This window comes from Squalius cephalus (genome assembly GCF_949319135.1).
Source record: "Squalius cephalus genome assembly, chromosome: 18".
Taxonomy (NCBI): Eukaryota; Metazoa; Chordata; class Actinopteri; order Cypriniformes; family Leuciscidae; genus Squalius; species Squalius cephalus.
In genome coordinates, this window is record NC_137139.1 from 27,571,922 (window position 1) to 27,598,552 (window position 26,631).

Below are 26,631 nucleotides of genomic sequence, written 5' to 3' on the forward strand. Positions count from 1 at the left end.
ATAAAAATCAAACGGCCATTTAAACTTGCATATCCATTTTTAAGCATGCAACTGTTTGATGCAATGGGTTTATAGCCAAAGACAATGACAGTTTTTTTCTTTCTTTGTAAGTTTTCAGTAATGTTCAGAAAATAGGAGTTTGTGTACATTCTTCTTCTTAAGTCATCTTAATTTGACTTACCAAAAAACTGTGACCATTAAATGTTTGCCAGCAAACTCAAGAATATAACTGAATATTATATGAAGTTCTATATCACCTCACACACAAGCCATATACAACTGTGCAGATGTATTAATACTCTATTATTTCATTTTATGTACTGCTGTTAGTTATTTTCAATACTATAACTGTACAGAACGTCTGAGATTAATATCTCATCACCTCGAATCTCACATAGAAATACACTTATTATGGAATGTTGGATATAAACTGAGATGAGTGGTGATCCCTACGCTAAAACAGAATGACTGGAAGTTAAATTAATACATGAAAAATATATTGATATCTGTGGTCATTAGACTTCACAATAAATTATTTTATTTTGTAATTTTTATTTTTATATTTTTAAAATATGCATTTATTTACAGTGCTTTCTAAGATGTTTGTTCATGAGCCTTAATTTGTTCAGTTGCCATCGATTTCAATAAATGAAAATGCTTACCTTAACCTTTTCGTATGGTCTGTGTGCAGCACAAGCTAGATATAGAAATTATATAATTTAGTACAAAAACAGCTGTTCAATAAATGAAACAAATGCCTATTTTTTTTAATAAGAAATGCATTGGACTCTGCATAGTGTAGAGCATAGTGTTATCAATGCCAAGGTTTGATGCATGAATTGCTAAAAAAAAAAAATGATACCGTTACCTTGAATGCATTAATGCAATGTAAATCGCTTAAAAGAATCTGCCAAATGCATAATTGCAATGTAAATTTAAAATGAGTCTTTATTGCAAAATAATGTTTCATTGATTTGCTGATCATATTCAATATTCAAATGAAGTGTAAAATACCCAAACATATCTGGTATTGCTTTTCTGGATGGTTTGCTTTTTTTTTTTTTTTTTTTTTTTTAAGTACAAACATAATCAGATTTGAAGGTGTTTATTGGTACTATTGACATTGCAGTTAAAAGAAGAAAAAATAAAGCCATGTTCTTTCTGATTAGTTTTACCCATAAATACATTTGTTTAACTAAGACAACATTCATAAAGAAAACAAAGCATACAAAAAAATAACCCCAGTCCTTATATTGAAATCCAGTGTCTGTCTTTCTACAACTCAGATTTCTCCCTCTAATTTGGTCCCCTCTAGTCTGAGGTCTGCATCATTCCTGCCCACAGTGAAAAGGCTGACGACAGCAAGCAGAGCGGCCAGCATCATCCCCGCACAGCCTGCAAACATGTGTCTGGTGCCACTGCCAGCCTCACCCGCACCGGCCCCCGACACCTCCCCGTGAAGAGCCAGCAGCCCCAGACAAGCCAGGAGGTGAAGAGGCAAACGAAACCAAGCCAGCACGGCAGCTCTGCGTTCCATGGGAACCACACGGCCCTGGAGAAAACTCACCGCCGGGAAATAAAGCCCGCAGGCTAGTTCCAGCAGAAGGAAGGCGAGAAGAGATTCCCTCGGCCGGGGCTGGCCGGGCACAGTGGAGAACGTCAGCATGAAGAAGGAGAAGAAAGCTAGTAGAACGGCTAAGCAGAGCAGGTGACCGGGTTGGAGTCGATACGGGGCCGACGTGGCCAGTCGGAAAAGCGTGGAGCCGGCCAAGCTGGCCGCCATCAGACTGGAGAAAATGATTCCTAGCGGCGGGCCGTGCGGGTCCAGTACAGGAGTCCAAAGAAAAACAAATATATAGAGAACGCTTTCAAAAAGTGCCTGAACGCCACCCAAAAGCATAACGCGGCGGTCAGACAGCAAGCAGCGCAGGCCGTCCACACAGCCACGCCAGAAACGGGCCCGCGTTGACATTTGCAACTTGGGGGCGTTTAGAGGGTTGAGAAGGGGGGCGTTCTTGTCTCCGTGTGCGCCCTCCTGTCTGTCCTCCTGACCCCATTCGGACAGCACAAACCAGGCACAGGCGGCAAGGCTTGGGATCGCCAAAAGAAACGGAGCGACCGGCCCCAGCCCGAGCCATTCGGCAAACAAATTCGCCACCAGCCCGGCGCCAACTGCCAGTCCGTGATTCCAATTTGCGACTTTACCGAAGGTAACAGGAATCCATTCTTTGGGAAAATCATGGACGTCAACGTGACCGTGCACATACCAGGCCTCAAAAGTGGTGGTTAGCAGAGAGGTGGACAGGCCTCCTAGAACACGTCCTAGTATGAGCACAAAATAGTCTTGTGACAGCTTGGTAAAGCAGCAGATAGAGTAGGCCAGGCAGAAGAGGAGACACGTCTGTCTTCGCCCAAGAAACTGGGGTAGCCAGCCGGCCACTGGGGCAAATAGCACGCAAGAAGCCAGGCCGAATACATATAGGATGGCGATCTGAGACTCCAGGAAGTTGTAATGTCGATACAGTTTATAAAGGTAAGGTCCCTGCAGCCAGTCGGCCCAGAGGGCCAGGAGATACGCCTTCACAAAGAGCTTCTGAAAACGCTGGAATGCCGGATTGGCGACAGCTGTCTGTGTGGCCTGGAATGAGGTGAGACGACGGGCTGCAATCTCTAAAGCCACGCACAGTCCTGCCAAAACTATAAATGCCAGGTATGCTGTCACAAACATGATGGAGAAAAGTTTTCAGGTGACTGGAGAAATCCTAAATAATCCTAGATCATCATCATCCTCCTGCAGCTCTTGGTCCAGTGAAATCTATAGTTCATCTGAGGAAAGAGAAAAATGAAAAATGATGCAAGAAGTGCATTATATAGACCATAAATGTTAATAACAATGGTTTAGTACCAAAATAATTCTTACCAAAAATGACATTCTTCATCATGTTCTGGATGAACCCAATGGAGAAATCATCATGTCAGACTATCAGCTTGACTTCTGAAATGAGTCACATGGTTACTATCAATACATTATATAGATAGATAGATAGATAGATAGATAGATAGATAGATAGATAGATAGATAGATAGATTCAACTTGACTTAAGCTTGAAACATCCATAAATGTTTGGTTAAAAGCCTTAAATACCTTACTCTTAACATTGTCCAAAAGAGTTTGCAAGGTCTTCGCTGATTTTGGGAGATAAAACACCTTTTCTATGCCATGATTTCAGATGATTTTACAGCATAAATGTCTGCAATATTTGCCTTTCTGCTCTACAATATCCGTGTGTGTTTCCGGGTTACTCAAACGTAATGACGCAAAACACACGAATGACGTCTTTGCGTAGCTTATAAATATTAATAACGTATTACGGCGTTCAACCCAGTGGGGCTCTCTGATTGGTTACAAAGCAGAAGTTAGCAACGATTAATTAACCAGAGCCGAATAAACGAATTCTTCTGTTGTCAGAGATTGACTGACCATATTAATTAGGGTATGTAGCAGGACGCTCCATCAAGTTTACCAAGCAACGTTGGATTAAGCGTGAATGAAACGTAAGCATGAGTATAATCATTTTCTTAGATGGAAATGCCTTTTCGCTACTGCGGGTGGCCACACGATGTCACTATAACACCGTTTACTATGTAAAGCAATGTCTTGAATAATTGTATGGATGATATCTCTAATGGCTCTCAGATTAACTAAAGAAGACTATACAATACCACTAAAATATGATAGCTTCTACAAAGAAGTTTTTAAAGCATAAGAATAAAAAATAATAATCTGGCTACATGCATGTGTTTTTACTGATTCTTTTAGAAATAGAGACTAAATAGCCTATGATTTTCCTGTGTCCTGAATTAAAGTGGATTAACTAAATTTGACAACCAAAATGTAACTGACAGTTTCAGGCCAGTTAAAATTATTTCTGCATCACTCTGAAAAGCTAAAAGTGTACTGAGGAAAAACATGACAACCATTAATGGTTTGTCTACTTATTTATCTTTAGAAAGAATAAAGCATGCATTGATGCTGCAATATGTTACAGCAGGCAAAGCTCACCGAGGCTGCATTTATTTGATCAAAAATATTGCAAAAATATAGTATATTATTGCAATTTAAAATAACTTTTTTCCATTTTAATATATTTTTAAATACAATTTATTTCTGTGACGCAAAGCTGAATTTTCAGCATCATTACTCCACTCTTCAGTGTCACATGATCCTTCAGAAATCATTCTAATACGCTGATTTAGTGCTCAAGACACATTTCTGATTATTATCAGTGTTGAAAACAGTTTTTGCTGCTTAATATTTTTTTGTGGATACTGTGATATACTACCAGTTTGAGGCAAGTAAGATTTTGGGATGCATTAAAAAGTGACATTTATAATGTTACAAAACATTTATATTTTTAATTAATGGTGTTTATTGAAAAAAAAAAAAATGGTACTGTATAATGGTTTCCAAAAAAAGTAAGCAGCAAAAACTATTTTCAACAATAATAACCATTTAGCACCAAAGAGTGACCGTTTTTACTGTTTTACTGTATTTAAGAAAAAAACTAAATGTCACAGGTAGTGTGTGTATAGCTTTAAAAAACAAAACAGACAACATCTGAATAGATAATCTTGTATTTATATTGGTTCTACAGAAGAAAACAATTTACAAAATATACATTTCCATTGAATAACATAACTTTATCAGCCATAATAAAAATCAACTTAACTGATCAAATCAACCACATGGCAGTCCAAAATGCCTTCTTGACATGCTTTGTGATCTCAGTAAATGCTGTACAGATACTGTGCTGGTGCCAGAAGTTCAGGGGCTCGTTCTCACAACACACAGATAAACAGTCCATTGCTTACAAGGCACCAGACGCCCCGTCTCATTCAAACACACGACTGCGAATCCCTCATTCTCTGAACAGGCAGTTCAATCAGTGTAACTGTGCAGGATTTTCAGTAAGAAAACAACAAAATATAACATGCATAGGAGAGAATGCTGGTTTTGTATCCCTAGATTTAGATATATTCTTAAAGGAGAATGTGTGGAAATATACTTTGACATACTGTATTCAGCTTGATGATGATAATAAAAAAGCAAACAAACAAATATGACAGTTTTATCTAATCTCAAAAGTTAAAATGTTTCTTTTATTTTTTAAATAACTTAAATGGTTGTTGCAGATACAGTAAATCTCCTGTAATTAAATGTATACTTTATTGTCTCAAACTAAAGTTTTAATGTGATGTAACTGTATAAGTGATATCTATGGCTTATGTACATGGTATTTCTGTCCCTTTCTCAAACACACAGGCACATACACTGACACAATTGGCTTTAAATGGTCCCTAAAATTACCTTTCTACTGTATACATGGTCTACTTGACTAAAGACTGTGTATTTCACTTTGCAGGCAGTAAAGAGGAATGACCCGTTTTTTTTGGTCTTCAAAAGTTCTGTGGTAAGCTTATTTATGATGATATGACTGGCAAAACTTCCCCTCGGATAAATATAATCAACATTGTTCTCCAGGCGAGCTGAACAGAAGGGCAATGCATGTATGAAAATGATCCGTGAAAGCTTAAATGAAGATATAGTCTTGTTTAGAGCTTGCTGAGAGCCATTGTTCATTGTGTTCCTCATTAACAAGCATCATAACCAGTGGTTCCTACGGGAACACGCTCAACGTCTCCCCCTAAAATGAGCAGTCTTTCTCTTAACCAGGAAAGGTGTTCTCTGATTGGCCAGTCGTGGCCTTTGGTTGAGTTCCAGCTGCAGCGACTGATAGCTCAGGGATCGATACGGAAGGCCAGCAGCTTGTCGGAGTGAAGGTTGTTGAGGGTGCGCAGGTCTGGAAGACGCAGGAGCAGTTTGGGAAAGAGGGAGTTGTCGTCAGGACGGCGACGGTTGACTAAGGTGCGCAGCGCTCGGAGGAGTCCTTCCTGTAACTGTTCGACAGCCACAAAATCCAAAATGCCCGAGCAATCTGTGGATAAAAGAAAAAACATTTATTATCAAAAGCCAACAGAAAAATTATAAATAAATATTTCAAATAAATGATAAAAGATTATAAATAAATTTTGTGCATATATATATATATATTCACAATATCTGTTACCTATCAATAAGATTTTTTAAATTTATCGGTATTCAATATTGTATATTTCATTATACAGTATATGGTTTGGTTTTGATTTGGTTGATTGGGATTTTTAGAGTTTTATTTGTTATTTTAAAATGTTTTTTTAATTTTTATTTAATTTTTTGTCTGTTTTTTTTTTCCCCCATACAATGAAAGTCAGTGGGGTTCACTGTTGTTTTGGATAAATATTATAGATAAAAACTGTTGACAAATTCTCCAAAATATTTTCTTTTGTGTTCTGTTGAAGAAAGAAATTTATACCGGTTTGGAACTACATGAAAAATGAGTTATAACAGTGTTATTTTAAAATAAAAATTTGGCTATTTATCTGACATTTTTGGGTTATAGGCTAGAACATAAATAATAATAATAATCTTAATATTGCATTTAATATGCATCGCTATTATAAATAATTAGTTCAAATCGCTAACACTAAGCATGAGCATTAATTATTTACTGTCTTTCCCACTGAAAGCATACCCTGTGATTCATACCATAGCAAATAGCTCTAATTAACTAATGACTCTGATTGCAGTGTTGCTCTTACCTGCAGAAACCAGCACCACAGCCATGAAGAGTGCCAACTCATCTGACTCCAGGCCCAGACAGCTCAGCTTGGAACTGAACTCAAACATGGCGTCCAGCAAGGAGCCCATACCCAGACCCCTAAGGGTGCCCAGCGGGTACGTTTGCCCATTCAGGAAAGTCAGTGATCGTTCCTTGTGGTTGAACAGTGAGCAAAACCTCACCATTAGAACCTGTAAAAGGCAACAAAATAAGATGGAAGTGAAAAGATTGACCCAGATGATGTGTGTATTTTTCACTCTCAAAAAAGACAACAAGTTAGCGTTTAGGTTGATGTCCCTAAGGGGCTTAACACTGCCCCACTATCTACACATTGCTGTGTTTGTTTTGAGTGATCTGAAAGGCCAACCTTTGGCTTAACCAATGGCATGAGTTTGAATTAGGACGAATTGGGAAATCTGTTTGGGTAGTGCTTCTTTAATAGCAATAAAAGAGATGTAAAAGGTCAGGGGAATTAAAGGGGTTATGTAATCAGTACCTGGAAAGTGCCTGCTTTGAGCAACATGACTTGATCATGCTGGCAGAGCTCCTGGAAGCCTGGAATGCCCTTTGCGAATTCGACCACTTCACGTACAGCCGGCGTGAAGCACTGTGAGAAAGACTCCCACACCTGCTGACTGGAGACGCCAGGTGCTGACACGGGGCATGCGTTCAGTGGACAGGCCTATGAGAGAGGCAGCAGAGACATTTTTTTAGCACATATGCTTAATTTATTGGTCTATTCTTCTATTTGGATCTTAAATTATACTTAAATGTACTATTTCTGCTATAATGAATGCTTACATGATTACTGAATATTCAGAAAATGGCAGTAAATTATTCAGAATTCATTGATTCTCCCCAATTCTTCTTTTTATCTATTTAATTTTCTATTCAAAAAAATATGATTGCTTATCTATGTTCGAAATGTTTTGTGGAATTGCACACACAGGCCAGTCACTAGTCAATATTTAATCTTTTTTGTGTGTGTGTGTGTGTGTGTGTGTGTGTGTGTGTGTGTGTTTTCATTTAACATTTTTACTATTTAAAGGGATAGTTCACCCAAAAATGATTTTTTGGGGGTTGGAACAACTTGAGGGTGAGTAAATGCTGACAGAATTTACATTTTTGGGTGAACTATCCCTTTAATTAATTATTAGCTTTCCATCAGTTTAGGAATCGAGTTTAGTTCCTTCACAAACCCCAGTTCAGGAAACCCTGACATAATGTAACGTTTAATGCACTTTATGTTGTTGATAAAGAATGGCATACATATTAATTCTCTTTGTATTTTTATATCAATATGGTACAAGATTAAACTAAGCTAAACTTATTAAACAAAAGTAATATAAAAGTAGTCAAATTATATTACCTAAAATGTGTAATGTAATAGATTACATTATTAACTACAATTTCCATGATGAAATCTGAATTCAGTAATGGGCTACATTTGTAAGTAATCTACCAAGTACTGTAAAACATTCCTCACCAGCACTTTGGAGCCAGCAGCCAACTTAAACGGACACGAGGCCTGGCTTTGGGACTTGCCGGCCACGTAGCTGTTGTATTCGGCGTGAGTGGGTTGTGAGGGCAGGCTAACTCTTGACTGGGAGTGATTTTGGCTGAATGAAGGCTCGTAGCTGTACCGACTGTTGTCCACCAATGAGACCGGGCATTTACTGTCGCTGGAAGCAACTGGGCAGCTAGGCGGTGCCGGGAAGCTTTCATGGGTAGTTGCGTGGTACCCTGCGAGAGGGTTTGCATGAGGATAGTTGCTGTCCTGAGAAGGGTTGTCTTGAAAGGTGTTCGTTCCGCTGTTGCCCGCACGCTTGTTTAGGTGGTCCTGCGTGTTTGTGAAGATGTTCTGGTAGGCTCGGGATAAGGCACCAATAGCCTCTTTGGATTGGTTCTCGCTGTTGCTGGGAGGAGGTTCAAGTGGTGGGGAGGTTTCCATGCCCATGGTGGACGATTCGTTGAGGCTGTTCATGTAGCTCTGCATCTCATCCAAAAGCCGCTGCTTCTCTCGTTTGGGGATGCGGCCGAAACGCACAGCTAGGGGTCAGAGAGAGAAACAATAGGTTTAAAGACATGAAGTCTTTATAAATTCATTTGCCATTATTGTGCCTGGTTCATCTGTGCATGTTATTTCAAAGAAAATGTTTTAGTATAATGCTTTAACTTTTTTTCCCCTCTGAATAATGCAATTTAAAGAGATAGTTTACCCAAAATTGAATTGGAAAGGATGTCATTATTTACTCAGTCATGCTGTTCCAAACCTGTATGACTTTCTATCTTTTGTGAAACACTCAGTGGGGTCCAAAACAACTTTGAACCCCCTCTTTCACTGAATGAACAAAAAACTATTTTTTTCGACATAGTATCTTCTTTCATATTTAACAGTCGAAAGACAGTCAGGTTGAGTAAGTAATGACAGAATTTTCATTTGTGGGTATACTATCTCTTTAAATGCATTGTGAATTTTCATTTCAAATTAAATATCTGGGATGTATTAAAGACAATTCATCTAAAATCGAGTAGTCATACGCCATGTTAAAAATAAAAAATGTTGTGAAACTACTGCATTTTCTATGCAAATGACTGATAAACCAGGCCATTAAGAGATCCTGATGATCAGTAATCAAAAAGTCCATGACCCATTTCTTTTATAATAAAGTGCATGTTGCTATCAGAAATAACCTAGTGTGAAAAAATAAATGAAATATTGTCTGAAAATTGGAAGTTTTTGAATGGCACAGCCACAGTGTAAGAGACAACTCGCTATCCAGTACTGACAACGGTATGCTGAATTTTTGGTCATTGTGGTGTCAAATATGGATGAACATTAAATGTGTCAGTGTTGTTTTCTATGCTTTCGCATCTTTTAAAATCCCCTCACTTATTTCTCCCTCACCACCCCTCCGCTAAGAAAATCTGTCAGCTGTTGAGTCTAAAAATAACACCATTGCAACAATGTGTTAACTCCCCCCACTCTTCATCTCTCTCTCCGTCACTACCTCCCCTTCCTATCTTCATCCCTATGCTACTCTCACTCCTCTCTGAAGCCGTAAGTAGGGCAGTGGGTCAGGCAGAACTTGATGTCAATGCCACAGTAATTGGGAGAGAAACTAATGATTGTGAGAAGAGAAGAGAAGAGAAGAGAAGAGAAGAGAAGAGAAGAGAAGAGAAGAGAAGAGAAGAGAAGAGAAGAGAAGAGAAGAGAAGAGAAGAGAAGAGAAGAGAAGAGAAGAGAATACATCATTTGGCAGATTGAGGTGACAGTAGACGTAAGGGTTTGTGGTATATACTGGTTTTACCAGATGTGAGAAGGATGCTCAATATATCATATAAGTCTCACAACGCCTGTAAATGAGAAAATGATCCAAGAATGGGGGAAACATCTTTTTAGATTTCTGCAACAGACATGCATTGGTTGTGTGTGTTACCCTTCAGCATGATAGATATGGCTAAATACACCATTCAGAATTGAATTAAAAATGCCTGTTAAATTGCAATTCAATTCCTGAATTTCAGCTCAATCAGAATTTGGGTAGCAAACAGGAGACAGAAATTTGCACTTCAAATTTGAATGCAAGGAAGTAGAAATCCAATGAATTGAAATTCAAACAAATTAAAATGACTAATTTTAACTAGAAGAGCAAAGTTAAAACTTTGAATGTTGATTTGACAAAGCCTTACTTTAAAGTTAGTTTATAGCAACACTTCATTTCCCAGAATGCATTGCCTCTGTTGAATCTCTTTCAGTTGCAATTCAGTAAATTCCTATTCCTGTCATTCCAATTAAAATTCCAACTCAGCTTCCTGTGGGGTGTGGCCAATTCAAATTCCAACACACCAAATCTGAATTTTACTTGAATTTAATGAACCAGAATTCGGTTTAAAATGTTGGTATGAATCTGATATCAAAACTACAAAGGTTCATCCTGTGCAAAACAATGTGTGACACATATAGCTGCACTGATTACTTGTCTGCGCAAAGGCAAGATCAAAGCGGAAGTGAAACCATGCTGGCCCATCGTTTCAAACCAAACATCTGTTTGTATAACACAACCAAAATTAAACAACTGACTGAAGTGAAATCAGGGCGTCTGCTTTATTGTGGCATTTGAGGCAGTTAAATGAGGTTTTCCTGTTTGTGCATGAGAACTCGTAAGAGAAACAGGTTTCTAGGTTGTGGGCTCTAGCACTTTCAGGAACCATGGTAAAAATGACTGTTTACCTCCCTCACTCTGCACCCAATGGACTCATTTCTGTTGGTGCTCTCTTAGAACAACATCCATTGCAATCCTTGTTAACAGGCAACCCTACACTGTCACGCACATCCGCTGGTAAACACTGCATGAAATGCCACCGAGAACCTGACAGAAGTCAAACCCAGCTTAAATAGGTCACAATGTACTAGTATAATATTTCCTAAAATGTTCATCATATTTATTTTTCATTCCAGTGTTTTTAAAGTTAAACCACAGCCGAAGGCAAATGGATGAGGCATTATTCTTCAGAAGAGTTCAGATGTGTGGCTTTTTCTGCATCCCTTGCTTAATTTTTGCTGCAGAACAACATTAATTGCTGAGGATGTTATAAGGGCATGAGCGAGGTAATCAAGTCGCCCGTGTTCCAATTTCTCAAAATAATTCCTGTATTTGCTGCAGTTTTCCAGATGACAGATAGCTTCAGGGACTGCGTGACTCCATCCCTCATAAATCATTGTCTCTAGGAGGGATTGGGAGGCAGAGCTTAGGGAACGTGTGAGGGGGAAGGGTAAACCGATGAAGAGAAGGAAGCGAGAAAAAGGAGGGACCACAAAGGGCAAAGCTAGAGATGGAAACGAGTGCACAGCCAAACTAAAAGAAACTTGCTCTCTTGAAAGTTACCAATGGTGCAAGTCTAAAAGAGGAAAGTAGGTTGAAGGGGGTGGTGTGGTGCTGGGCTGAAGAATAAGATGAAAGTACGACTTTCTGCTATTTGTCATACTGTATGTCAGTGACCTGATAACCTCCTAAAATTCTTACCGTCGCGGGACATGCCAACAGACAGGCATTTTTTGAAGCGGCAGTGTTGGCAGCGGTTGCGGTTCATGCGCATTATCAGGCAGTTCTCGTTCTTCACGCACATCTTGTAGTTTATGTTCTGCTGAATGCTACGGCGGAAAAAGCCCTGCAAAGAATGAAAGACAAACATTATAATAAACCACAATGCTAGAAAAGACAGTTATGTACAGTATGTTTATTTTATCAGAGGCTCATTATGTCTTACCTTGCAGCCTTCACATGCATGGACACCATAGTGGAACCCTGATGCAATATCTCCACACACTTTACAAAGGAGCACCATGCCTCCTGTTTCTGCTCAGATAAAAATAGAAACATGTAGAGAATGAGGCCAGGATGTAAAAGAACACAAAGAAGGTGTCCTAAATAATAGGGACTCATTATTCTTTTGTGAAAGAAGATGCTGACTGAGTGTGTTGCGGGTTTTAAAAAGGGAAAACACTTACTGGTAAACGTGCCAGTGAATCCACAAGGCCTTTTACCGGCGATTGGATGGGAGTAGCTGTGCGGGTTTGATCCTGCCGTGGAGTTACTGTAGATTTCAGGGAACTGAAAGACCCGTTTTGGAGAAGCTGGCGATCCAATACTTCCTTGCTGCTTGAGGGCCCCAATCTCAGTGAAGGTGACCTCCTCTGGTGAAGAGGGCTGGGAGTGGGAAGATGGAGATTGGGTTTGATAGCCACTAGAGGGGCTTCCTGGGCTTGGACAGGCACTGCCATTGGTACACGCGTAGAGTATCACACTCCCTGTAGAAACACAAAAGTATATAAAGCCCAGTTTATTCAAAATGGAACTTTAGTCAATCGCATAAATTATAAATGAATTTAAACTGATTCTTTAAAACACCTTGGCTTTAAACATGTTAAATCCATAATCACAAGTTAGGGTTAATTGTTCTGTCATGACAACTCTCAGAGAGTTTGGCATGGTAATAATGTTAATGTGTTTGGTCTCGGTGGAATAGATCTGTTACGCAGCTGCTGCAGAACAAGTACGGGACTTATGACATGCTTCTATGAGCAAGAAAGACATGCTGCTGCTGTACAAGCATTCATGAATCACCCCCATAGCAGATACAGGTGGAGCTGGGGAGGTAGAGAGTTTCTGAAAGCCTGCAGCAAACTTCTACAGCAAACAATAGGCAAGAATTAGAATGTTGAGCAGCAAGCTCATTGGCTACCAATTCAGCGGGAACCAATCAGCTGTGCCCAATAGATAATTATTTAATTGCAAGTAGATTGGGTTAAGGACTTATGAGCCTATGCCTAGAGTTTCATGACAGAACTTGTTTTTTCATGTGTCCCAATTCAGGTTGTTGCATTGGCTAATTTGCAAATCAAATCCAATTTGATTCAGTCCGAGTTGTTTGTAAATCGACTCAACCGATTGACTGAAAATCTCTGGTTCAAATACTGACAACACTATTGCTATTGCTATCTGTCAGGTAAATAGGGTCATTATATGCAAGATATTTCATACAAAAAACGCTTACAGCAGCTTTCAGAAGGAGGAGATGTAGGCTAATAATCTAACTGACTGGGAGTGAGTGAGGTTCCCTCAGTCAGAACGATCTCACGCGCTAAAAATAGTGACGGCTGCACAGCAACATAGTGCAACGTTCCCGTTTGATGAAATAACCTAGAATGTGTTGTATGTTTTGGTTTTAATAGGCATGGGACATGGGTATTTAAAATAAAACCGTTGGCTTGTTTTATTTTCATTTCCCCGCAGGTTTCAGGTTTTCTCCCTCTGGTTTTCCTATCACATTCACATCCTCTCCGGTCATGCGCGCAGGATGAGCTGAGACACGGTCTCACGTGTTCACAAGCTCTCCCGCCTCTTCTCTCCAATAATAGCCCTGGCATAGTGCCCCAACCAAACTCCACAACACCTGACCGCCGCCTCACATGGATTCCTGACACCGTTCCTGCACGAACTAAATCCGCAGTCTCGTGTAAACCGCTACAACAATCGCGAGTCGCGAGCATCAAAACAAGCATTCACAGGGGGCGCGCACCGGAGGACGCCGTGTCAGCTTTACGATGATGTTACATTTCCCACACAGATGCATTGCCTGAGAGAGCAGGGGCAACGAGGAGTCACGTTTTGTTAGAATGTGCACTGTGGCTTTCTGATTAACTTTTTAAACAAACCGAGGACACAGTCGGTCTCTGGGCCAAGAGAATGTGATTTAGAGCTGCACTGTTCAAAATGTTTCAGGAATCACTGGCACTATGATTACATAAGATCACTAATGGCAGACATGTTCTCAGCATTCTGCATGATTTGAGGTATCATTAATAAAGTACTCAATTATAAATCAGTACTTATATAGTTTTGAATAACCTCTAGCCTTAAATGCTCTAGCACACACCACTAGAATATATTGATTCACACTGACACAAGCCTAGAGTGCATTTAATGGGATAGTTGAACCAAAAATTCTCTGAACATTTACTCAACCTCATGTTGTTCCAAATGCATATTTAGTTTTTCCCTGTGCAATGCACGTTAATGGTTCCATATCCACTTTTATTGTATGTTCCTGATTGATAAATATCTCAGCATGAGCAACACGAGGATGAAAGTAAATGATAACAAAAAGTTTTTTTTTTAGGTGAACTATGCCTTTAGTACTGTGTACAATGAGAAATGGCAATAGGGTAAATATTTCCTCTTACAATCTTTCAAACTGTGTTTTATGGTGTACAAAGAATTTGGAACCCTTATGCAGTAAACAAGTTCAAACTACCATCAAATATCTGCCCTGCTCCTCCTTTGTGTGTGTTTTCTCATGCTGCACTCAGTATTTATTTATGCTCAAGTGTTTTCGTGATCCCTCCACAGACACGTGCAGCGCCGGGACTTATTATTGACATACTAACGCACTGGATTTTACAGCCTTGTGATAGTGAGCCCTACCTGAGCAATGCTACTCAGCCCTGCCCATGCTTAGTAACCCCACCTACATACACAGAAATACTCACACCTGACACACACGAGGCCACAGAGTTTAAAGCGACATTGACATTAAGGATAACAGAACGTGCCCCTTAAACAAATAGTGAGGCGCAGCTGCACTTATTTCAAATGATTGCAAAACAATCTAAAACTTTAATCTGAAATGGGTATGTGCGATATAATTTTCTTTTCTTTGTCTTGCCCTTTATAAAAATAACCAGCTCATAATGAGAGGGACAGTGCAGCAGTTTCTGAAAGCTACATGAGGAGCCATGCACACGTCATTGCAAGTCTGTATAAATTGGGGTCAGTGAAACACCAGCATTAACTGAAGAATCAGCAGGTCTCTGGCAGCTCTTTGTGAGCTTAGGCAACCCATGCAAACACTAATCTGCTAGTGAGCTGAGACAAGCGTAGAAACGTGAGGACTTTGCAGGGACAATAATCCCCTCCTCCCTTGCCTCAAACACTGGCATGGTCTTCCTCCCACGAGGAAAATAGCTGAAATGCTCTACCTTGCATGACCGCATCCTTTGTGCAGTTTACTTGATGCACAACATCTTAACATATCTGCATATGTGTCGGTTGAAGAGGCAAGACATTGTGCTAAGTAAAATTATTATTAAGAAAAAAGCACAAGCTTTCACACTTTTTTTTCTTCACTTTTTGTTTTGAGTAGAAGCACGCAGTTTGTTTGCTATTAAAGGAGATATGCTAACTTATAATATCATTTATTAATTGGGTTAATACAGACAGAACTGTCATTCTAAAGTGGGTCAGAAGAACATGAATATGAACCATTTAAGGCAAAGGTTCATTAAATATTTACAAAATATACTGAGTAAGAATATTGCATTTTTGTGACAAATATATTTTATTTCTTAATGTTCATATCTCCTTGCAAAAGTTTTGAGTTTATAGCTTGCTCACATGATCGGTATGCACTATAGAAGCTGCTTTGAAACAATAGCCTATTTATTATGCAGTTATAAAAATATTTTTTATTGAATTTAAAAAATATATCTTATAGGGTAGAAAAAGGACACACAATATACTTGATACAAAATAAATATTTTCCATTATATTTAATATTTTCATATTCTGGCTTTATAGTAGTGTTGTCTACAATGCTGAGCATTTTGCACGCACTATTAATATATGATAATATAGCACCTGTTAGATTTTAGATAGATAATCAAAGACAAAAAGAGGTCCTATGCGATACAAATGTTTAAAAGCCTAACTATAAAATCCTAAACTGCCCTCAAATAGAACCCAAAATGTACGTTTGGGTAGGGCATTTCGTACAATACAGAATGTTCTCATGCTGTCATGAAGCTGTTTATGCGAACCGCTCCAAAGAAAAAGTTGCATGAGGCGGGAAAACGTGATGAGGCGCTACACTGACTGCATGAAATCGCTGACCCACTGACCAACCTCCCCCTTTCTATCTTACAATCTGCTCCAAAACATAGAATCACTGAAAGAACGAAGCGGTGATGGCGGGGGCGTGGAAATCACGCGCCGCACGCGGCTGAGAGAGCGCATGCACGTGAGGACGATTGTAGGCGCGAGGGATGCGTTCGGTGGGAAGAAGCGCGCGCGCCTCGCTCCTCTATAACCCAAAAGCTCTATAAAATAGAGCAAGCGGCTATATCGAATGGTGGGGGGTGGATGGTCCGTTATCCGGCGTAAATCGCATCTGGAACCTCTAATTCACCTTGTATGAACTGGTGTTAACTGAGTAGCCTAGCCTATAGGCTGAATGTGGGATGTGCATTTAATCACGAACATGTTCCAGAGCGCCAGAAACGTAGCCTAATATAGCCTAATTGTTGCTTTTCACAAAGAATGAAAATAAAGCTAGCCTTAAAATGAAAATAATTAAAGGTCCTGTTGTTGCACAATAGCTCACATTACATTTTCAGCAGAGGTTTCATAAGCGATTTTCTAAAGCATCTGAAGTCAGTAGGTTAGTGAACCAAACCATACCCCCAAAAGTTGGGGAATAAAATGGTGTACATGCTCCAGTAGTCCTTTTGAAGATGATTTTTTTTAAAATATGATTTAAACCCCTTAATGACTTTTGATGGTCTGGTCAGGTCAATATTTTTGACCTGAATGAAAGTAGTTTATTTTTGTGTTACGTTAGGATACCTGAAAACATTGTTATTGTATAGACTACATTAGAATTGCTCCGCTCCCTCCATGTAAATGGAGATGACCTTCTTCTTTTTTTACCAGTATAAGACTGAATCTGCTTATAGGCTATTTATTTTTTTCATATTTCAAGTTTCAAATATACTGTACTGTACATTAAAATGATTAAGCCTGATTTCACTGGCAGCATGTGAGTGTGAACTGTTTTTTTAAATGGTTGTATAGACAGTATAGGTAACAAACATGATATTGGTAATGGGACATTATCAGTATCTGTCAGTCCAAATTGCGATATTTTTGCATCCCTAATAAAAATCCACGTGGATTGGATCTCAAAGTCACATGTATGAGTTGATGTGTAGGCAAGCCCTTTATTTACTTCTGAGTAAATAAATGTGTTTCCTTGTTTCCTGTTGTCTACCACTCAAAGGTCATGTGTTCGGATGTTATTATTTCCCTGTCTTTAATGACTTTATGCACCATGTCATTGTGCCTCATATTTGTTTTCAGTGCTTTCTGTCAAACGCACACGAGTTGAGAGGGTGCGCCATGCAGGCATGAGACAATGTTTCCATCACCTGTTCCGGAACGTGACTGCAGCTTTTGTAAATGAACCAGCCGTAAATTAACATTGAAGTGGACTTGGTTGACTGAGCCAGCATGTAATTAGCCCTTGGCTAACCTCGGTAATGAACCACTACCCAAATCAGCTTAACCGGTTAACCTGCTTGGATGAAGGCTATAGTGCACGCTCAAGTAAAGTTCAATTATTATAAACTTTATGAAATATTGCATTAGTTCCAATGTTCCTCAAGAGCCCACCACACTCAGCTGAGTGTTGAGACCTTGAAGGATGTCTTTTGACTTTTTTTTTGCTTTTCTATTTATATTACATTTGCATAAACAGTTTGTTTTGAATATCTCATATGATTAATGGCCATACTCTTTACACTGTTGAAGTGTGTTCATAAGCCAGAGCCAAGTTTAACAGCGCTCTTATCTCCAGCTTGGACCATACACGTGAGTTTGTTTTCAATGCTATAGCAGGAAGTTGTCAGCACATGCGTGTGTTATTAAGCAGATTCCCTGAAAGCGATCACAGAGTTCATGACAGCAGTTACTCTAAGTATGGTAATGTTTATCTCCATCATTTATGTGATTCACACAGTAGACTGATACTATATATAGATGCACTTTGTAGTCTTTATGGTGCACTGATGAGTCTGCCAAGCGCAATCATCAAAGCAAGCCAATACCTTCATGACACATGCTTAGATCATCTATTGCAAACCATGTGGATCATATAATTCATCACAACACTTTAAAACCCCTACCCTATGAGTATAGTTCATATGAAAGAACATAAAACCTTCCCTTTTAACTGCATTGTGCATCTAAACAGTTTAATCAGACCAATCACACAGCATGAAAATATGCTTAATTATGAGCTAAGCATTTGCATGAATTGCCAGAATATTTACAGTAATGATGAATATAACTCAATTTGTTAAGAAGTTATCGGCAAAAACCATTGCCACCAATAATATATAAATAATAATAATATAGGTCACACTTCACATTAGGGTCCAATTCTCACTATTAACTAACTATTAACTATGACTTTTGCCTCAATAAACTACTGCTTATTAATAGTTAGTTGGGTAGTTGTTAAGTTTAGGTATTGTGTAGGATTAAAGCATGTAGAATATGATCATGCAGAATAAGTACTAATAAACAGCCAATTTAATATGCATGCTAATAAGAAACTAGTTAATAGTGAGAATTGTACCCAAAACTAAAGTGTTACCTTATAATAATAACCCTTATCAGAGCAAAGCACGCACTGAATTATTTTCATGAAATTATTATTATTTAATATTATTATCATTATTTTGTGGCATTAAGCACAATTACCAACATAAATACAACTAATGTTATTTTTATTATCATTTTTCCAATTTAAAATAATAATATAATAAATATCAGCAAGAAGAAGAACAAGAAGAAATGTATTACTTACCAGGACTATCCATCCTTGATATGCTTTTCAAGATCCTCTGTCTTCAGAAATGTTGTCTTCAGGAAAGTCTGTTTGTGTCAGTATGTTAAAGTCTGGTGAAAGCAGGTAAAAAAGTCACGAAATGCCAGTGCATACAGTGAGCAGCCCAAAGTAAATCTCGCACAGAGCATTGGTGGCGGAGCCAAACAGTCGTTCGAAAATACAGTCTGTCACAGGTGTGCAGATCCTCCTTCCGCGCGCTGCTACCTGTCCTGTGTTCCTCTGTTCCTGAGCTAGTGTGAATGTGAAGGACGCAGTAGGGATGCCTAGTGGTGATGTCTCATTGCCATCAGCATCTCTGTGGGACTGTCAAACTTCACTTCCAACCCTAGCCAAACACACACCCTTCCACACCCACATAAATCACGTTTTCAGGTGACTGGCAAATGTGACTGGATTTAGGGAAACCGTCAACCTCTGTTGTTTTCTTTGACGGGGATTTATCTCACGTGCCCATGATCTCCTAGCTTTCTCTTTTCCTCTTGATCCTAGCGTGCATGTTCATTGGCGGGAGTGTAAGCGGAGAGCTGAGCTGGATGTGCTTATTCGAGCGCGCTACGTGCTGGTAAAGCCACGCTGCATGTGCCCTCCGCATGTGCCGCGGAAAGCGTTGTCCTACTGACACACATATTTTTTTTTTTTTTTTGTGCAAAACACAGCGTGAGATCAGGCGACATGAGAGGCACGCACATGTACTGCAGGCGAGGCTTTACGTGACTGCTGCCGCGCGCTTCTTTTAAAATCTCGTCTGTCATGTGAATGATGCATGGAGTCATGGCATTAACAAGTGCATAAAAAACACTTGAATTGTATATAAGATACAGTAATATGATATAGTCATGTAGGCTATAAAAATACACAATATAAAAGCATTGTTTTACCAACAAATGTTGCAATCAAAAATTTTAATACTTTTTTTTTTAATGTGATAATTGCCCCATAACATCCGACAAAATGCTCTTATGTGATCTAAACAAGTCAACAATCTAATTTTATTGTATAGTTGATTCTTGCCTGAATCTATGCTAGTGTGGGTTTTGTTGCTCACTTGTTTACCCAATAGTTACAGCAAAAAATACGATGATATAGGAGTTATAGATTGGAGGACAGAATTCAAAGAATATATTCCATTTTTAAGAGGCTTTGAAACAACACACACACCCCTGCTAGAGATAAACAAAAACTTTGGACTCAACTGTGTAAAATTACTGAGCTATAGCCTAGCTCTCTTTTAGCAACTTCCCCCTGTGACAACTAGCCCCGGTCTTCTCCCCCCTCCACACACACACGCGCGTTGTGTTTTCGTGATTTATGGGGACTTTTAATCCTGTACAGTACAGTAGTTGGATTTGCTTTAACGAAAGCATTGTGCTCATTTTATTAGAAACAGAGTTTTGAGGATAATGATTTGTAAACAATATCGAGTTTGAACTGAAACAAAGGCAAAACAGCGGCCTCTTGTGGTCAATGGACACGCATTGCTGTTTTTACACCTAATCAAAAACTTTTTAGCCTATATGCTGTTGTGGTAGTTTTTGAACAAATATTTGGCAAAATATAATTATATATATTTTACTTGGCATAAAAAATACATGATATATGGTAATATAAAATCATATAGCCTGTATTTTTTAAATAGTTGAAAAGGTAAAACAGGAATGCGTGTTGTTGTCTTGCAAGCCAAATTAGGCTTTTTAGAATTAAACTTAATATAAACTCGACCAATCACTTTATCCTTACAAAGCCTTGTAAACAGTAGATATTATTATTTATTTTTTTTCTAAACTAGTGCTGTGCTACTTGTAGCCTACAAAGTTTTAGGTTACAGGCCTAGTCAAAAAAATACCAAGATAATCCAGCGAAACACACAGTTCCCATTCATAGTGTTTACCAACAATTAAAGTGCGTAAAATGTAGAATAATTAGCATTAATCATTATGAAAGGATTCTTGTTTACAGTGTTTTTTTCTTTTCTTTTTTTTTTCCTTACAGTGCTTTATAATACTGTCTGATGCTTGATGTTGCTTGGGACTTTTTGGCTTTACGTTGTACTTCCTATGTTGACCGCTAGGTGTAGCTGTAATGTAAGAATTGGCTCTTAAGGCCCTACCACTTCATATCTTAATTTAGCATTAGGCCACGCCAAGAGATCACTCACAAACTTCCCTTTCAATTTCTTCCTCAGTTCTTAATATACATTTTTATCGTGAAACCACTCGCCCTTCCTCCATACATACAAAACATGCCTATAAATGTGTACTAAGTAGGCTATCTGAGATAGTTTATGGTATCAGTAGGCAACAGAAGAGACTGTTAAACCAGCAGTATGCACCTCAACATAGGCTAATGAACCTCCTTTCAAGGACTTTATTTAGACATTGAGAAGAATCCAGTCAGACATGAACCTTTTTGCTGATTCTGAATCCATAAAAACTCCCGTTTACAGCTTGTGCGCTTGACACTTTGATTTAAATGGTACATTTCACACAAGATAGAAATAATCTGAACAGAATGCCTCGCCTTACGTAAACCCTGTTTCTGTGGTGTTTTGACAGTTGCCAGGGTTAATTGGCTGTGTTAAATTTGGAGATCTGTTCCACAGCTATGAACCCATGACTGTGGGCGACTCGTGCACCGAGGAACATGTTATGGCAGGGCACGCCGATAATTACAGAGAGAGCGGCAGTGTTTGGGAATCGAACAGGGGCTGCTGCCAACATGCACAGTAGAAACACCTTGTGCCTCGGGCTAGGCAGACAGCTATCAGTGTCTGTCATCTTTCTGTTGCTCTCTCCTGCCCACCAACACTTACCTGCTCAAACTCTTTCGCTCTTTTATTGAAAGATCTCTGTTTGTGAAGTCATGCCAGATTCTCTGAGGCTGATGAGCAATTTAACAAGTTTAAACCAAGCTCTCTCGCTATAGTGTGGTAAAGAGGAATAGAGGAAAGTGTATATGCGACTTACAAAATGCTTTCAGATTCAAAATGCTTTCAGATTAGAGGCTCTCCTGTCATGATTTAAAACTTCTTAAAGGCTTATATTCCCCCAAAAATGACAATTCTGTCATCATTTACTCACCCCACATGTCGTTCCAAACCCATCAGACTTGCGTTCATCTTCAAAACACAAATGAAGATATTTTAATGAAATCTGAGAGATTTTTGTCCCTCCACAGACGACTTTGACGTTTCAAAAAGTTCATAAAGTTAAACTAATCCATATGAATCGAGCGGTTTAGTAGACTTGATCGCTTTATATGATGAACAGATTGATTTGAGGCTTTTGTACACATAAATATTCATCAAAGCACACATCAGTTATGATAAACGTGCGAGCACCAATGAGGTTTATTCTCGGTTTATTTGAGCTTCAGCAAGAACCAATGACGTTCATCCTCGTGTGTTACGCAGCACGTTTGAGCTTTCTTATGTGATAAAAGCCTAAATTCAATATGTTCATCATATAAAGCGATCGTGTCAATGCATATGAATTAGTTTTACGATCTCTTTATAAAAAAAATTAAGCGACAAAGTGGTAGTTAGACTGTCAATGGAGGTCTTATTTTGAAATCTGTTCCCCTAAGTTTCCTGTTAGGTTACAGGTTTAGGGTTAGGCAGGCTTGGGAAACAAAGGGGGAACAGACTTCGACACAGAAGGACAGAAAACTCTCAGATTTCATTTAAAATATTTTCATTTGTGTTCCGAGATGAATAAAAGTCTTACAGGCTTGGAACAACATGAGTTTAAGTAATTAATTAATATTTTTGGGTGAAGTAACCCTTAAAGGGTGCAACCTGTGTTTTATGACCTTTTTTATTTTTTTAACAAATGTGACAACTTGCCCCTATATAATATGATAGAATTCTCTTATCTGATCTAATCAGTTCAACATTTCTTTAAAAAAATAAAAAATTACCTTAGTTTTCGAAGTTGTAAATAAAACAAAGCTTAGGCCTATTAGAGTACATTTTACAAGAAAACACTTCAAAAATCCTTGTTTAATTCAATTAGATGTAATTTCTTAGTAATTATTGTGAAATTTACTAGACATTTCTGAGTGAACATTAATTCAAAGTCTTTCCTTTTTTTCAGTGTACAATGGCAGTTTTATTTGCTAAGGAGAAGGCATTGAGAAGGGGACCTTTCCTCTCGAGCACAAAGATTTGCCTCAATTACTGAATTGCTTCCATATGTGGATCTGGCAGTTTCTCCCGCTGCCCCCTCCAGCCCCTCTCTAGCTCTTTCCCTTCTTTCTCCTCGTTCTCTCTCCATGTCTCTTTCTTCCCCGACTTCTATCTGTTTTTTAGCCGTAGGCTACTAAAGCCTATTTTCCCCGCCTTGCTTTCTTTCCCTTAGTCCCGCGAACGGTTTTTGAAAAGCCCACCTTTTAAAACAAAGTCCGTCTTAATCAGAACATCCTGGTACTTTTGGCAGTGCGCTTCACGTGTGCTGATTCAATTAGCGCGAGAGAGCCAGGGACAGAATTCGCGTGGACCAGAAAACCAAAGGGAGAGAGAGAGAGAGAGAGAGAGAGAGTTAGAGGGGGGGGGCATGAAGGGAAAGAAGAAAGAAAAAATGTGGTTTTACCAAAAGAATTCGGACTGGAGGGAGGCAGCCTGGTGAGTGCAATAGGGAAAGGTGGAAAATGAGAAGCGAAGGAGAGGGAGAGAGCGAAATGTTTTTTGACAGAGGTCGGTTCAGAGAGGGTTCATGGTGACATCATGGCTGATGTGAGGAAAGTATAGACAGGAGGGCCATTCACCTTTCATTGGACACATATGTTGGAGGGTAGGCTCATTTGCATGCGCGAATTGGCACTCTGTTTGTTAGGGTTTTTTCGACAACTCTGTTTGGACCTCCGAAGCGCGCTCGCGTTTTTGACTCGCGCACACAAACATACAAAAATAAGTGCAAGCATGCGCACACATGCAACCGCAGATTAAATATGACATGTGGCTTATACATTTACATGAACTTTAATGCAAAATATACACCACAGCCTGACCCTTTTTTTCCCCTTAAATCTTTTTCCAAAAGCTCTGTGTTGTTTTTCCCCTGTGTATGTTATTTTTTTTTCATGTCTGTTGGAGTCTAAATGTGTACATTTTGCCAGGCGGAATGAATGAGGCCTTTTATAGCCGTGCGTTTGACTTTGAAATTGAAAACTGCTTTCCGTGTGCGTGTTTATGTATGTCTTTACGTCTGCGTGCTTTTAGTAAATGGACGGTTTGCTTATTTGCGCGCGAGGGGTGCGCGCGCACATGCCCGCCTCTCGCTCTCTCAGCATGTCTCGTTGCAGCACAAAACTTCACATGACATCAATCTGCATGCAAGGAAATAGTGATCTCATTACAGGCATCTTGTTCCTGATTAAAACCTGCCGTAGCCACCAGCCTCTCTTTTTCTCTGTCTCTCTATCCTCCCCTCCCTTTTTCGTTCCCCCCCTTCCCTTCCCTTTCCACCCAAACCCACTAGTCCTTGGCACAAATAAATACACTTCTTAGTGAAAATGTTGTTTATTTATTTGCTCTGAGCTATGACAATTAACAGAGGGGAAAGGCGGGTAATGGACGAAAAAAATGAAGTAGGAAGGGGAAAAAAATGAATCAGAGGCCTTTAAGATGAGTTATGATGTCATAGCAAGGAGTGAAGAAGAAGAAACCATTAGGAGCGAAAGAGAGGGAGAAGTGGAGTGAATGACAGAGAGGCTGCCTACTAGATACTTCTTGATTGTTGATGAGTGCATACTACCACATCCACCTTATTGGCATTGAGACATGTGTTATTTGACCTATGACCTATGTGTTAATAACAAACTGCAATTTAGCAATTTACTAAAGGTGTCTCAAAAAAGGAATATTTAAACCCAAAGAACAACATTTACAACTTAAAACAAGGCATGAGGTTCACAATTCTCAGTTTTTTGTTGTTGTTGTTTATTTAATCTGATGACTCCTCAAAACTGTGACTTTATATAGTGTCCGTTAGCATACTTCAAAATCTCAGCTAATATTTTATGACTGCTACTACTCATTTGATGAACTGCTTATTCATGCATGTTCGAAGAAAGAGTCATTCAGTTAGTATTCCATATTGAGACTGTATAATCTAATGCCAGGACATTATTGTTTACGATAATTCTACTTAGAAAATCTACTTCATGTGGTAACATCTACAATAACTGGTTTTGTTGAAATGAAATAAATGATTCAAGATTACTGATAACTAAATTCAACCAACCTTTATTTTTTTTTATTTTATTTTTTTTTTACTGAAGCATAACTGTCAGTAGATATAACCTTATTTCTCCAGCAAGGTAAAATTAATTAATAAGCTTGATATATATATTTTTATATGATGGAAGTCATTTTCCATCTTGCTGTGTAAATATACTCATAAAATAATTATTTCCCTTAATTACATTGATTAATACACACAATTTCATTTAAATTGTTCAAAATAAAACAGGATAGTTGGGTCACATAAGTTTACTTAGAAGCCACTAATAGAAGTTAATCATGAATGTCCACCCACACTCTAAGCACAAGCGCTACTCTTCAGCACAATGGTAACCACAAAATTCAATAACAGAATCTCTATATGTCCAACATAACTGAACATTAAACATTAGCATAAACTATCAACATGTTTCCCTTTACTGAAAAACACATAAAATGACACTTAATCCCTAAAATTACTCTCCTAATGCAGTCCCTTGCAAAGCATGCTGGGAACTACAGATCCACTGCCCAGAGCTGCACTTCTCAAAAGCATCATGAGCTAAGTTGATCGAAGAGACCATTGGTGGCAATGGCTCTACAATCTAATTAGGCTTACGATGCCTTTTCAGAAACGCAGCCCAGTCAACAGAAATGATTCATTGTGTTACTTTAGCTCATTTTACTTTTAATAATTTATTTAATTAATTTTGTAATTTATTTTTAATAATAATATATTTAATTAAATAATGTATTTTATTTCATTTCAATTAAATAATGTGTTTTATTTTATTTTATTTCATTTCAATTTTATTTTATTTCATTTTATTAAACTGAATAGGCAAAAAAAAGTGTAAATTTTGAGTGTATATTTGTTTTATAAAGACAATTGTGATTTTCACTTTGATGCAACATAATGTGTATAATAACCTCGAATCACAATTTCTAATTGAAGCAAAATTCGCCAATCAGCCAGGTGCAGCCAAACACCAACCTTTCCTTCTTCTTTTGCCTTCAGAGCAGATGTCCTGTAGCTGACAAGAGTCACGACTCTACTGCCCTCTATGGGGCTGTTTACACCTAGCCACTTCATGCGTTTTCTGTAATCGGATGGCTATCCAATCGTGAAAAAGACCAGGTGTAAACGCCCTCCGAAACGCATTCGAGACGGATTTTAATCCGATCGCTCAAACCACTTCAGGAGGTGGTCTGGGCCACATTCCTGACGAAACTGGACAAGTGTAAATGCATCTGGTTGTTGAAACCACATGTAAATGTTACTCTAAATGTTAGGCTTTTGAATGCAACTTGAATGAATGAAACTTTTCATGCCATTTACTATGTTCCTGAGGCAATAATATACAATTTTACATTACAGCTTTCTGTACTTCATGAAAGAATATCTAAACAATCATACATTCCAGGGGCATTTTTATAATTACCATA

At 38.6% G+C, this 26,631-nt stretch overlaps 2 protein-coding genes across 3 annotated transcripts; both read right to left on the minus strand.

The window, feature by feature from the left end:
* Positions 1 to 739: 739 nt before the first annotated feature.
* mfsd5 (major facilitator superfamily domain containing 5) lies at positions 740 to 3,324 on the minus strand. 2 transcript variants are annotated; one of them, XM_079849645.1, is made up of 3 exons: positions 3,146 to 3,317; positions 2,921 to 2,995; positions 740 to 2,826 (listed from the first exon to the last, which is right to left on the minus strand). In XM_079849645.1, exon 3 carries the CDS (start codon positions 2,726 to 2,728, stop codon positions 1,283 to 1,285), a length of 1,446 nt encoding a protein of 481 aa, XP_079705771.1. In that variant the 5' UTR covers positions 2,729 to 2,826; positions 2,921 to 2,995; positions 3,146 to 3,317; the 3' UTR covers positions 740 to 1,282. The 2 variants fall into 2 exon arrangements, with proteins under 2 accessions (XP_079705771.1, XP_079705770.1); XM_079849644.1 differs by having other exon boundaries at positions 741 to 2,826; positions 3,151 to 3,324.
* Positions 3,325 to 4,620: 1,296 nt separating this feature from the next.
* Positions 4,621 to 19,594, minus strand: nr1d4a (nuclear receptor subfamily 1, group D, member 4a). Its single transcript, XM_079848414.1, has 8 exons — positions 18,927 to 19,594; positions 12,232 to 12,531; positions 11,991 to 12,079; positions 11,747 to 11,891; positions 8,206 to 8,768; positions 7,216 to 7,401; positions 6,700 to 6,910; positions 4,621 to 5,996 (listed from the first exon to the last, which is right to left on the minus strand). Exons 1-8 carry the CDS (start codon positions 18,937 to 18,939, stop codon positions 5,800 to 5,802), a joined length of 1,704 nt encoding a protein of 567 aa, XP_079704540.1. The 5' UTR covers positions 18,940 to 19,594; the 3' UTR covers positions 4,621 to 5,799.
* Between the last annotated feature and the right edge of the window lie 7,037 nt (positions 19,595 to 26,631).

Bases quoted from the DNA above. Each gene is read 5' to 3' on its own strand.
- nr1d4a (XM_079848414.1), bottom strand. The intron at 7,402-8,205 runs GTGAGGAATGTT...CCTCTCTCATAG, and splicing joins CTGCTGGCTCCAAAGTGCTG to GCCTGTCCACTGAACGCATG. The intron at 5,997-6,699 runs GTAAGAGCAACA...TTTTATCCACAG, and splicing joins TGTGGTGCTGGTTTCTGCAG to ATTGCTCGGGCATTTTGGAT.
- mfsd5 (XM_079849645.1), bottom strand. From the start codon at position 2,728: ATGTTTGTGACAGCATACCTGGCATTTATAGTTTTGGCAGGACTGTGC.